Below are 14,036 nucleotides of genomic sequence, written 5' to 3'. Positions count from 1 at the left end.
TAAAAATCATTGGAATGTTTAATCTGCTTTCTTTGGTTTTAATAAAGTATGGGAACAACCCAGCTATTATTATTTGCCAACATTGACTCATGGCTTAATGTGTTGCATATATCTAATCAATTTTGGTTAATTCAGTATTTGTAGTTAAATAATCAGTGGATTAGTATGATTAGTATAGTATGAGTGATTCAAGATAACTGTTCTGGTTCAGTCATCTCTGGCAGGAAAAAACCTCTTTACTATCTCTGATTGTATAAAGAAAGCACAATGCTAATAAATAGAAATAAATGTATCAGATACTAAATAAATATTACATATAGATAATAAAATATGTAAATGAGGATTGTTGGGATCGTATAGATTTTACGCTTTGGATTTGAATTAATATCCATACCAGGATCACCGTGTGTGAGTTGGATGGCCATATAATTTTGTTTGATAATAAATCAAGGGATGCCTGCTGGGGAATTCTGGGAGTTGAAGTCTACACAGCTTGAAGTTGCCAAGGTTTTAGAAACCCTGCAGTGTAGGAATCAATTCAGTACACCCTTGCTAAATCAAGTCTGTTAGGATGAAACAGGCCAAGATGATTGCTGACTTACCCAAATCAGTAAATCTGGTCCAAAAGAAGTGTCCAAAGCCGCCATAAGCCAGCTGGAACAATGGCTCATTTCTTTTCCAGAGAGAAGCACCATTCTTCAAGGACAGGGCAGCATGCTCAGAACACCGGTATGTGATGACACCATATTTATCTCCCCTGGATAATGAAAGAGGGAATGCCAGCATAGCCAACAGAGCAGTGTTATTTATTTGTCATTATTTTTATTCCGTGTCTCTCCAACAGGAGCTCAGAGCATCTCATGCAAACTTTATAGGAATTAGGATCCAAGAGTCTATTAATCAAACTGCAGTGATTACATTGACATCTCCCAGCTGCCTTGGAAGAGAACACTCCAGCCAGGCAATTTATTATTTTTATTTCCACTTACATACCACTCAGGATAGTTAACAGACATTAGACTGCAAAACATTGACCTTCCCCTACACAATATAACATACATTGTTATATTGCCTATTTATATAAACACAAATCTGCAACAGACAAGAAACACTGAATAAAAATGATTTACCCACTAAAACAAATAAAATTTTGTTTTAGTGGGTAAATCATTTTGTATGTATGTACAGTACACATGCAGTCCTTGGCTAATTCATTAACATAATTCAGCCGAAAATTTCTGTTGCTAAGCAAGACAGTTGTTAAGTGAGTTTTGCCCCATTTTCTTGCCATTACTTGTTGAGTGAACCACTGCAGTTGTTCAGTTAGTAACACGGTTGTTAACTGAATCTGGCTTCCCTATTATTTGCTTGTGAGAAGGCCGCAAAAGGTGATCACATGATCCCAGGACACTGCAACTATCATAAATATGAGTCAGTTGCTAAGCAACCAAATTTTAATCATGTGACCACGGGGATGCTGCAACAATTGTAAGTGTGAAAAACGGTCATAAGCCACTTTTTCCAGTGCCGTTGTAACTTCAAACAGTCACTAAATGAACTGCTATAAGTTGAGGACTGACTGTATGTGTGTACGTACATGCACACAGGATATTTTTAACTTAAATGCCCTGTTTTTCACTTGAAACAGATAGTTCCAACTTTATTGAAAAGGCACCGCTGCTATTCTGAACATTCTGGAAGAGTTTTGAGCTCAAAACTTTCAAGCTTGGATTGTACTGCTCCAAATTTAATCTGCTTCTGCATATAGCACAATTAAATTACATACAGTACACATATGCTAAGTAATAGTAATCCATCGTAAATTCAATGAGGTGCTGCATCTTTTATGCAAAACAGCAGCATTAGTCCTTACACAATTAAGTGATGAAGGGATTTAATGGCAGTTTCTTAGCCAAAACAAATATGATACAATTGAAGGAAAAATGAGTTTCACACTGCAATCCTTACACATATTTAACCAGCAAAAGGTTTAACTTATTTAACTTACTTCTTAATAGGTACACTAGTTCAATTAATTAATACTCCACTTTTGCATTCACAGAGTCCTCAGAGCAGATGTTTCTCCAAAGAACAAGAATTATCCAGCTAGTGAACTTTGGATTCCAATTTTAATGTTAATCATACAGTAAGATAGCTGATTTACAAATACTCATGGTTTCAGCCAGGGTTAATAATGAGATAAGGAAAACTCACCTTTTATTCTTGGTCAAAATGCAACACTCAACAATCTCTCCAAATACTTCAAACTGCTTCTTCAGTTCACTAGAGCTCATACTGCTGGCAAGATTTTGGATGTATACTACACGGCCTTCTCCCTGTTTAATAGCAATAGCACTTAGATATATTGCTTCACAGGGCTTTATAGCCCTCTCTAACTAGTTTACAGAGTCAGCATATTGCCCCTAACAATCTGGGTCCTCATTTTATCAATCTCAGAAGGATGGAAGGCAGAGTCAACCTTGAGCCGGTCAGGATTGAACTGCTGGCAGCAGAATTAGTCTGCAATACTGCATTCTAACCATTGCACCAGCACAGCTCTCCGTGGCTCTTAATGACACAAGTAAATTGCTCATGCCTGTCCTGGTACAATGTTTTAAACTGATAAATTCTTGATATCTCCAGGTCCACTTTAATAGTAAAATAACACCTTTTTATATTTTAGTTAAGAACCATAGCTCTTTTGTTCCATTTGGTTTTGAACTCACATTAGTCTGAAAATTATTTTTTTACTATCAATCCAAGTTTTCAAAGAACTTGTTGTGTGAAAAGAATGGATGGAAAATCCAAGAAAGAGGAATTGTAGATTAGAAAATGCACAGTAGTTTAGAAGGATTTAATTCAGAAGTAATTTTTTGTTGTTGATCTTTTTAAAGCTTGCCAAGCCTGTCACAGTAATGGATGTTTGATGGAAGTTTCTTGCCTTTGGAACAATCTCCTAAATTATATTATTGGCTTAAAAATCCTGGTCACTTTTTTTTTTTTCTTGGAAGCTTTAAATTGTTCTATAAAGTGATCTAAAAACCTAACACTAAATCTAACACAATTTCTTTTAAAGGAAAGAAAAAAGAGTTTACAGAGCAAGGAGACCAGGTTTGGTGAATGAGTAGGAAATCATACCACAGCAAATCTCTGAAGCATTTTTGATTTTCAACACAGCCTCAAGAGGAGGCCTCCCATTCACCAGCAGATCTGAAAAGATTCATATGCTGCATAGGCATCTATCATTTATGGATGTCAAACCATTTATATAAGAACCATCTCCTAACACTTTAAATTAAATGAAGGATGACTGTATAGAAAGACTAATACTAGGAATCTATGTTCAAGAAGACACGAAGCAGACAACTTAATTAATCAGTTGACTAAGTATCTCGATAGGAGATGGTTTTCTCACCTAAACTTCTTTAAACTTCCCAACAGAAGAAAGATCTGCTCTAAATGTGCTAAATGAATCTGTGTCTGGCTGATTAAAAGATATACAGAATATTAAATCACCACCTTCAAATGCAGCCTTTTTTCTACTTCAACAACTGTATATCTCCTCTTATTGGTATGATTTTTAAAAGCGATACCATGTGTTTTTCAAGATTCAAAACTCTATAACTCTGTGGAACTGCATGCTGATGAGTAATAATTCTCCTTATGCCAAGACTAGCCAAAAGATTTTGGAAGGGAATAAAATGAAGAAACTGGGAACAGACTGAGTTCTTGGCAGAGGGAGAATTATCATTCATCAGCATGCACTTCCATTTCCACGGAGTAGTAGAATTTGGAAAACCAGCTAACTTCCTGTATTACCCCTTCTTGAATATATTCCTGCCTCCCAAAATTCAAATGTGTTTCAGAAAGAAGGATCCTCTGATCAGATTAGAAACCCTATCACTTCCACTTCATCCATCCCAAATCTCATTGAGAGCTTACAGGTCACTCACAATGGCTTTTTCTCTTTTTTTCTCCATCAGTCTCTGGCTGCTCATGTTTCCCTCTTGACAGTGCCTGCCATTTTCACGTCTATTGGAAAACAAGAAATACAGACCCAAATGGATTCCAATTGTTCTGGATCTTAGAAATCAGAATCTTCATCAGAAAAATACTCCTAGAAACATACTCCTTGCTTGCAGGAACAGTCTCACCCATTTTACAATCAATATAGAACGTCGCGGGCTACTACAGATTCACAAATATTTAAAACATTTTTAAAGGTGGTCAGATAGCCACCAAATGTTGGAGCAAAGAGGTAAACAAAAGTAAATGATGAAATATTATATAATTTGAAAATCTGAAGATAACATCTTTTTTAGGTACAGTCATACTGTGGTTTTGGCCTTAATCTTTTTACAAATAATTTTACTTTTATTTCTATGTGGCTGGACAGGGAATCTCTTTTTTCCCCCCGTTGGTTCTCAAAAACCTTTTATGCATGGAGGATCTCATTCCAGTTCAGGAATGCTATCTATCCAGTAGAGGTTGGTATTCCTCAATCAGGGAACGAAGGCAAATTTCCCCAATTTCCCTTGCAGCTGCCATGGCTATTTTTTATGCAGTTCTAATAGGTCTATCAATCCTCTGGAGTAAATTTTCCAGGTCTGGAGGAGAAACTAATTCAGTAAAAATAATTCCTCCCACTTCTGTACTTTGCTCACAGGATTTTTGAATTCAGCCCACTGTCTTTTTAGCCTAAGAAGACATAGCCCCCACAGCAATGGCAAACCAAGAATAAGGAAAAAGAGATAATCCTGCCTCAGAAATTTCTAGAAATTTAGTCGTATACTCCCCTAGGCTGACTGAAGGGCCATCCTTCATACCCCATTGCATTATTTTAAAATGTAACTAAAGAGTATGAAGTTTTAATGTGCAATACTCTGAAACAATGCAATCAAAAATACAAACCAATGCAATTGACTATGACTATCTCAGACCCTTCCCCCAAAACAGTATTGGTTGCAAATGAATGTACCTGAAAACCTGCTGGCTGACTGGAGACCTACTTCTGCAGCATGAAGACTCTGAATCAGATCTGTTTCGGGAACAATAGTGCAAATTGGTCCTAGAAAAAGCACTACTGTGTAGACATCTGTTGGAACCCAATGGACTCATGTAGTACTCCTCCTCCTCTTCCTCCTCTTCCTCCTCTTCCAATGGAGAACCAATCTCACTGCAGCTGTCTTCAAAGACAGTATCATATTCAGGAGTTTTGAAGAACAGGGCCTCCTCCCCATCTTCCAGGGCACTGTCCAAAAGACCAAAGTGTTTGGTCAAACTGGCTCTGATTTCTTGGTCCCTCATCTGTTTGGTGCCCTCCTTCACTGAGCTTTTATCAAAACACTTGTTGCTTTCCTCCTGATAGGGAACATCAGGCACTTGCCTCTTGTGTTGGCTTTCTATATGGCTCAGGGGCTCCCAAGATCTTAGCACCTTCTTCTGGAGCGAATACTCAGGTTTCAAGACTTGGCAATAATCATGATCACCAAAAGACCGTGAGAAAGGGCGTTTCAACACCCCATGTTGCTCAGAGTGAGCAGGGTGAATAGCAGACCGACTCAGGTGGGCATACAGCTCTGTCCGCACTGGTTGCTTTTTCTGATGTTTTCTGGAAATTGGCCTATGACTGATCATTGGTTGTGGCTCAGAGCTGGTGATGACAGCAGTCTTCTGTGCTGGTCTCTGGTGAATGTCTGGCTTATATAGGTCCTCTTCCGAAGGCTTGTATGGAGGAGTAGTTGGTGGTGTGAGACCTTATCTCCCCCAAGGAAGCAAAAGGATAAAACTCTTTCAGTATAGGACCATGAGAGTAAAGAGACATCACTATAATAGGAGTTAGGTCTGTTTTTTAAACCATGTCCACCCCTCTGGTGAGCCTTCAAATCGCACAGTTCATCTGGGGATATGCACTGCTGTTTATATTCAGTCTTTTGCCTTTATAAGATGGCTACAGCGGTTCCAAAATACTAGCCACTCAAAGGACGTGCTGCTCTACAGTTGTCTTTTTGAGGAAGGGAAAATCAAACAGGGTTTGGGGTGCCTAGATTCCTCTTCCTTCATGTTAATGATTAAATACAGGAATTACTATCTGACAATCTGGTTTTGGGTACAGTGTTTCCTCTATGTTTTTAAAATAATAAATGCTTAATCTAAATTCTGCCCTTACCTGCAGTGCCACACAGCTCTACAGTCAGAACTTGATCAAAGCTGCGCTTCCCGAGTGCGGATTCTCTAAAAAATGAGAAGAATAGAATGAAATGGTTATAGAGAAGCCAAGGCATCCATTAAAAATGAGGCTGTCATTTAAATGGCAAACTTTTTAATAAGTTTAGATAAACGGGCCCACATCTGGTAGTAGCTAATGAACTGGGGTCATCTCCAAAAAGCTATATAGGGAAGTTGACAAGCTTGTAAGGAACTAACTCTTTTAACTTCCACTTAAACAACCAAAAGGTCTCAAATAATCAACATAAATTAATAAAATCCAACCTGTCTGTTCAACTCCCCTTTACATTTTTATACATGGAAGCCCACACTTCTATTACAAGGATTCAAAAGTAAAGAAACTTTGGAAGTCAGGGGCACATTTCAAATTTTGTGAGCATGTGGCTGATATAGTCACAAAACGGTTGCCAGGAGAGACTCACTTATTCACAAATGACAAACGAGAAAAACTTCCATTTATCTGCAATCAAACAAACCCCAAAGGCATTCCTGCAATAAATATTTGCACCATAGAAGAGATCCTATTGCTAACATAGCACATTTTTTCAGCTAAGGTAATCCTCCTGAAGAACTAGAAGAAAGCAAGTTATACAGTACTTTCAGGTTCATTCTAGTTAACATCCAGTCTCGATAGTAAACTCTTTTGGCACACCAATGGACAAATTTTTGAAAGCAGAAACAGTGAGATCTTCTGCATAAACAAAACTGCTTCACTATGAAGCAATACTATATAATTTAAATTCTTCAGTGTTTGTTCTTCATCCATCCAAACATCTCACTCTTCCTTAGCTTTGGTAATTGAAATATACAGAAATACAGTTTTGTATAAACATTGACATGTCACTGTCAGGTTAATGTCTATCCGTCCATACATTTCCTCCCCTTAAAATCTCCCTAACATAGGAACCATCTAGCAATGATGGAACCTTGCTATAATATGCAACCTGTGGTGAACATCCCAAGTTTGATGTGGCTTTAATCATAAAGAGTCAGTGATGCATATGTTTATATCAGTACTTCCAATATCCGTAACTGGGCTTTATGCTCTAGGCGGGCCATTTTGAGTCTTTCTTGGGTAAGTTGCACATTCCTGTCTATAAAATGTTTAGCTGCACTATGAAGTTCTTAGCCAGTAGTGGATTATTTTGACATTAAGCTCCTGCACTAGAAGTCCTCTTAATATACAAGCAGCTTAATTTAAGGGTAGTTATCAATCAGGCAGCACTGAAGGCACAGCTTGGTTATCAGGATTGAAAAATTCTGAGATTGCCATTTGCCAGGTTTTCTGGCTTCTGACACTTAGGGAGATCATCCTTTCACAAGATATATTTCGGGTATTGCACTTACGTTTGTGCCAAGGGCAATGATAGACACCGTGGTGCTTCTGAAACAAAGAACAGAGAAAAGCAGAATGATTCAGTTGGCCATATCTCTGCTCATAAAGTGGATTAGTAAGAGAGAAAGCATATTATGGTCAAATGAGGTGAGCCATGGAAGATACATGGTTTAGCTTCTATTTTGTAAATATGAAACCAGAGCAGGGTAGATGAATTCTATTGGAGATGAAGGAGAGGAGATTAATTCTTCTTTCATACAGTTTTTCATTTTGAAATGATCCACAACACTACACTGAATTTTATTGTCTGGTTACCACTCTATGATTAATAGAGAGGAGAGTAGCTTTGGGAAACATCATATGGAAAAGAATAAATCATCTCTCTCAATGCAGAAATAGTAATCTGATTCAGTTTTCCCTGCGTCTGTCCCTAATTTAGCAACAGGAGGAATTATTTTCCTACCCTGTATGACTGAGTCCTGAGTGGATGGATTATGACACAATTGGAACACAACAGTTCAGAAGCTTCTTGTTTCTCCCTCAATGTGTGAGTCACGTCAAGCATACTGGGCTTCTATAATCTATTTCTTGTCAGACCTGGGTCAATTCAATTAAAACCAAACTCTTTCTTTGCCACCACTTTTTCAATACACAATTTTATAGGAAATGATCTATGTATCTGGTTTGGGGAAAGAAATTTCTCTTCAACAATATTTAAGATATTCAGTCAATCTAGGAGGATATGGGACCATATCACACCAGGCTCAATCCTTGAAGAATGTTAGGACTGGTAATCTGCTTTCTATTATCATGATAAAGCATTTTTTTTTTCTTCCAGAAATGTGGAAATGCCGGTACAGGAGAATGCCAGGGCTTTCCTTTCCTACATACCTGTTTGATGACAGGGGGTGAAGCATTGACTCTCATTTGCTGCATAAGTGTCACTTTCCCTAGAACTTTCTGGTGAAGGGGTCTGCAATTCCATTGGGAAACTCTGGAATCCCCCGTCCATCTCATCGGCGCCACTCACTTCTACTTCTGCTGCTGGTGCTTCTGTATCAAAGTTTTGCAAATATGAGCAGAGGGCAGGCTCTATTGAAGCAAATGTGTTTGCTGTGATCGCTGAGGACACGGTAGGTTCTGAGGGAGGTTTATCAAGGAAAGAGTGCCAAATGCTGAGCTCGGGGTTGAGTCTTTTAGAGCGACGGACTGCATAAATAGAGGTGTCCTGCTTGCGGCTTGACTTCCCATAGGATCCCTGACCCATGGGAGTCCCTTGTTTTGCACCATCCTCTTCTGCAGTTTCAGCCTCGGCCTCTACTTTGAGAATCTGTCTCAGATCAGTTTTCATTTCGGGTATTATTTTGGTGGCAGGCTTATTATATCTATCTGTAGATTCCCTCCCCATATTGTGAGGTGAAGTTCTTGAAGACTTGTGTAGCTGCGACCTGGCCAAGGAGGCGTAGACAGGTTTTGCTAATCGATATGGCTTACTCACATCGCATGGGAGTTCTCTGGCAAGCAGTTCTTTCAGGATGGAAAATTCAGAGAGTGGAGTTCGGGATTGTTTGCAGTGCATGGAGAAATGCCAAGGGCTGGATGGGCAACTGTCATTCCCACAGAGTGGAGGCTGCTGCAGGGCGAGATCTGGCTTTGCTCTTTTGGAGGGGCTGTGAAAAGGCTGGTGTTTCCCCTCAACAGGATGCATGGGGGGCAGCTTTCTTGGAGGAAGGCAATAAGTATGCATGTAGTGGATAAGCTCCACTGCAGCATGGAGTTCCTTGTCTCCAGTGCCTTTCTCAGAGGAAGAGAGAGGAGGCGCTACACTGTTACCACAATTTGACGCATCTTTCTTTAAATTGCCATCTTCTTCATTTTGGATGTAATGTCTCTGGGGTACAGAACTAATGTTGTCAGCATGACACTTGTCTAGTGGCCCACTGTTTTTTCTGTGTGGGCAGTGTCTAGTAGTGGTGGTTGTTGTAAGATGTTTATGAAGCTCAGTGCAGTTCCGACTCTGAGCCTGGGGAAAAGTTGACTTTCTGTCTTGGACACCTTCCACCTTTAAAAGCAAAGGAAAAAGGAAGTTAAGCTACATCCAAAAGGCATCCAAAATTTATTAATTTCTTTGTTCTAGTTGGTTAAACATATTACAGCAGAGATCATTCAAATCTTTACATATTTCACATCCCTAAAATGGCTGTTTCAAGACTTAATTATGCTGTACTTAATTAAATTACTTAATTTAACTCTACCTAATTGCTGACAAACTAGTAAGATAACATTGTATGTTTTTTTTTTATCCCAACCATCCATATCAAATGCCATAGATTCATATTAGGTAAAAAAAAACAATGGAAGACTCATTCTCAGTGTCATTTCTCTATGACTTAAATGACAGAAGGTTCTGGCTTTAATTAAAAAAACATGTAATTTAACATACAGAATCATTATGGTCTATTCTATTTCCAGAGAATTTGATTTTCTAGTGGCTGCTTATTATTTCTCTAAATTTGGCTTCTATTCTCATGGAGATGTCTTTGGTTTTTTTTATAAAACTGTGGAAATTATTGTGCAAATGACTTTGTTTTATGCTTGAAATAACAATAACCAATTCTCACCACCATGGTCATGGAGGTCTTCATAACAGAAAGAGGAATATTGATTTCTGATCCATAAAACAAGTGTCAAAGAAAAACAGAGTGAAATTGCAGCTTGCACAAGCATTTAATGCAACTAACAAGTGTAAACTTGTTACAGAATTGCCCCTCTAGGTCCCTCTTTAATTTTGGTTGACTAAGTTGTTATCTAGAATGATCAGGAACCTGATTAAGTTTACAACATGGTGCAGAGTTTGTCTCTCAGTTCATTTCAGGGTGATTAAAAGTCCCCCCACCCCCATTAATACTTTGGTGTGTTTTCTACATACATTTGTTAACTATCAAAAAGTTCATCTATTTCTTCTGTTTGGTTGGGTAATGTCATTCTTTTCCCTCCTTATATATTAACCTATGGCAATGTTATTCTTTCCCCCCCTTATATATTAACCCATATGCATTCTAGGAGGCTTTCCTTCTTGGTTTTATGCATTTCTATATAGAAGTACTGATCTCTTATAAATAATGCAACTCCACCTCCTCTTTTGTTAGGTCTGTTTCTTTTGAGCAGTTTATTATCTTCCATCATTACCACATTCCAGTCTTGAGTTTCATCTTATCAAGTTTCAGTAATTGCAACTATATCTGCCCTAGTAGTTCAATTTCACCCTATATACAGGGGTGTCAAACTCACATCATCGTGGCGGTGTCAGATAATGTATCAGGACTTTTTTCCCCTTTGCTAAACCGGGCGTAGGCATGGTCAACATGCCACGCATCCGGCCCACAGGCCGGGCATTTGACAACCCTAATATATACCTATGTAACCTACATTAGCTATATAACCTGTATCAAACCTATATAACCATATTGGAACCAACAAATATAATTCAAAGCTCCTGCAATTTAATCATATAAGCTTTTTTGCCTACAAGCTCTGTAAGTATAATGGAAGAATGTCTTGTTTCTTAATTGCACTTAATTGTGTAAGAGTAATATTTTATTGTGAATGTTGTTTTATTCAAAGACGCCTGTAACCACCATTGCTTTAATAAACTAAATGTGTTTGGCTTGGCTGGAGTTTTCAAATGATTTCTACAGAAGCTTTGGCATTTTATTCTCTTTGAAGTCATTTATTAAGCACCAGATATGTACAGAGAGATTTGATTTCACATCCATAAATATGGGCTTAAAGGACTAATATAGAAAGAAAGACATAATAGAAGTCCCCCAATATATAGCTTTTGTATCTATATATTATTTCTTTTGTTACTGTGAATAACAGTCTTCCCCTCTTTGCACATTTGTTGTTACAGTATTTTGAACTTGTTAGTTATATTTGAAAAGTATAGTTTTTATCAGCATTTATGCACAGTAGGGGCTGGACTTTCATTCTGATCCCTAAGGTGATTTTTTCTTACACCCTGAATCAGAGAAGAGATTAGGTCATTATCCACCCTTCTCCGCAGGGATCTGTTATCTTTCATCACAGGCTTAGTTCCATAGCATTTTACATGCAGGTTGGCTTCTTTTCATTCTTTTTCTTTGCCTTTTGAGACAGCTGATAAAGTGCCAAGCCATGGGAGTACTTTCTCGTTCACTGTTTTCATTGCATAAGTTCCCAATCCTGCAATTTGGAAGTTATAAGTGGTTGCATAAAATGGAGGGGAGTGGAATCACAGTTGCACTGTGGGAAGACTCTTGCTGAGGGGGAAAAGTTCTTTTACTTTTATTTCTAGAAAATTAAAGCAGTGAAAGATGTGTGCATAAATATACTGCCTGAAAGGTGGATCAGCGGGGATGGTATAGCATTGCTAGAGGACTTTGGACTTCTCTGGGACTATGGTTAAAAACAAAAGGTAATGTGCCTACCATCAACTTTTACGGGTTTGTGCGTGTTTTTGTGTGTGTGTGTGTGTGTGTGTGTGTGTGTGTAAGTACCGGTAAATATTTCAAGTTGCCCAGACATGATGGCAATGGCAAGAAACAAATCATTTAGCTGTGATGCATAATTCAGTAGTTGCAGCTCAGCTACATATATACATACCAATTTCTGAAGCTACAAAGATATAAACTAGAGGAAGAATCACATTAACCCAGCAAGAAACCCCTGTGCTGTGAGTGCTAATTTCCAGTTTGCAAAATTTCATATACTTTTGGTCCTTCAAGCCACTCTTTTGAATTTATTTTAATTGAAGCGATCAATAAAAATGAAAATGACTTGAAATAATATCAAGAAAAAGATAAAAATATATGTAATCTTAAAGAGAAATACACTTAAACATCTATATTCAATATTTTCCCTCGTAAAAAGAGGTATTTGTATAGATGAATATCATCTATAGAAAAACAGCTTAATATATCTAAGATATTGAGACTGGATTAAAGTAGGAGGTTCCTTAATTATAGGATTCTTCCAAGCTCTTTTTCTATACTAATATTGCAGCCAATTTTCTATACTTTAACAAAGCAATAAGAAAATAAAAAGAAACATTAGCTTTGTGGGGGAAAAAACCAGACAGTATTATTTTTGTATTGTGTTGGAAGTCTTTGGAAATATGTACAAACCAGTATCAGGATTAATGTTTTAATGCTTTTCCAGATTTCCCCAAAGACCTTTGATCATCTGTGCACAATACAGGACAGTTAGAAATTTACTTTGAACAAATCCTTATCTTTGTTTCTTTTTTCTTTTTTAACAAATTTTATTCAGTTTTTCACATAAAAACAAAAATCTCTTTTTAGTGGACAACATATTTCCGGGTCATCACCTTTACATACAAATATGACAGCAATTATACATTCATATATGCATACTTAATTCTATTATTACCTTTTCCATTCCAAATTTTCAGTAAGGAGAGAAACAAACCCATTAATTCTAGCCTCTTTCATTAATCTCAATCGAAACATCTTTTTGTTTCATTTCAATTATTTCAAATATAATCCTTTAATATTTATTTTAAAAATAAAGATAAACAATATGTGTTTGCCTAATAATAATAATAATAATAATAATAATAATAATAATAATAATAATAATAATAATAATAGGTTGCCAATGTCTCTCCTTGCTTTTAATAGTCTATATTGACTTATTAATTAGTTGGTTCTTTAGTCTGTCATATTCCCTTTCCATTACACATTCTTTTTATAAATTCTAAATTAATACAAGTTTTAACACTAAAGAAAAAAACAAGTATAGGTTTCCCCCCTTTTACTGCTTTGAGTGTGACACCTCAATGGTTAAAATATACCTTTATTCCCTCATCTTGATTCCCAATAAACCATTATTTTTAAGAAATTACAATAATAATCATTACATCTTTTCATTTGGATTCTGCAGCATATTTCCCCCCCCTTAATTTTTAATAAGAGTTATCAGTATCTATATTACCCTATTTTCTAAATATTTTTAATTGCAGAAATACTCTTATTACCCCTTGTCACCCTGCAGAATCCCCTTTTTAATTCATCAACCATTATCTCTGAAAAAACAATTTCTTTTCAACATTTTACTATTTCTGTATTTCTTTATTTCATGAGCCTGTTTCTTACTGCTTCTCCTCTCCCTCTTTTCCCCATATCTTTTCTCATTCCAGTTTATATCCCTCTCTTTCTTAATATCTTCCTTTCCCCTTTTCTGCTGGGTCTTTCTGTCTTTCCCAACTTCACAGGTATTCCCCCTTTTGATTGCCTTCTTAAGTCTCAACTTTTTAACCTTCTTTCTTTCCCCACTTCTTTGTAGTGTTCTTTGTGTTAATTGTCTATTTAAGATTGAGTCTCCTTGAGTCGACGACTCCTCCTCTGAAGCTCTTTCTTCTTGTTCTTCAATCGCCATTTCCAATTTTTCTAACACAGAACAAAGTGATTCG

General features: G+C 37.1%; 1 protein-coding gene across 4 annotated transcripts in view; it reads right to left on the bottom strand.

Moving 5' to 3' along the window:
- PPARGC1B (PPARG coactivator 1 beta) overlaps positions 1-14,036 on the bottom strand; it is a 136,547-nt gene that overhangs the window by 7,527 nt on the left and 114,984 nt on the right. For all 4 annotated transcript variants that reach the window (XM_087955470.1, XM_026688466.2, XM_087955469.1 and 1 more), the window contains exons 5-11: positions 8,456-9,626; positions 7,576-7,612; positions 6,170-6,234; positions 4,979-5,756; positions 3,954-4,032; positions 2,215-2,336; positions 603-757 (exon numbers count right to left, since the gene is read on the bottom strand). In XM_087955470.1, coding sequence (XP_087811596.1) covers positions 603-757; positions 2,215-2,336; positions 3,954-4,032; positions 4,979-5,756; positions 6,170-6,234; positions 7,576-7,612; positions 8,456-9,626 — 2,407 coding nt within the window. The remainder of the gene's footprint in view (positions 1-602; positions 758-2,214; positions 2,337-3,953; positions 4,033-4,978; positions 5,757-6,169; positions 6,235-7,575; positions 7,613-8,455; positions 9,627-14,036) is intronic.

Source organism: Notechis scutatus, chromosome 2, assembly GCF_049901735.1.
Source record: "Notechis scutatus isolate UNSWTSFEM ecotype Mainland chromosome 2, rNotScu1.2, whole genome shotgun sequence".
NCBI lineage: Eukaryota > Metazoa > Chordata > Lepidosauria > Squamata > Elapidae > Notechis > Notechis scutatus.
The sequence above is the reverse complement of the archived record's forward strand: the minus strand, read 5'-3'. Positions and strand labels throughout refer to the sequence as shown.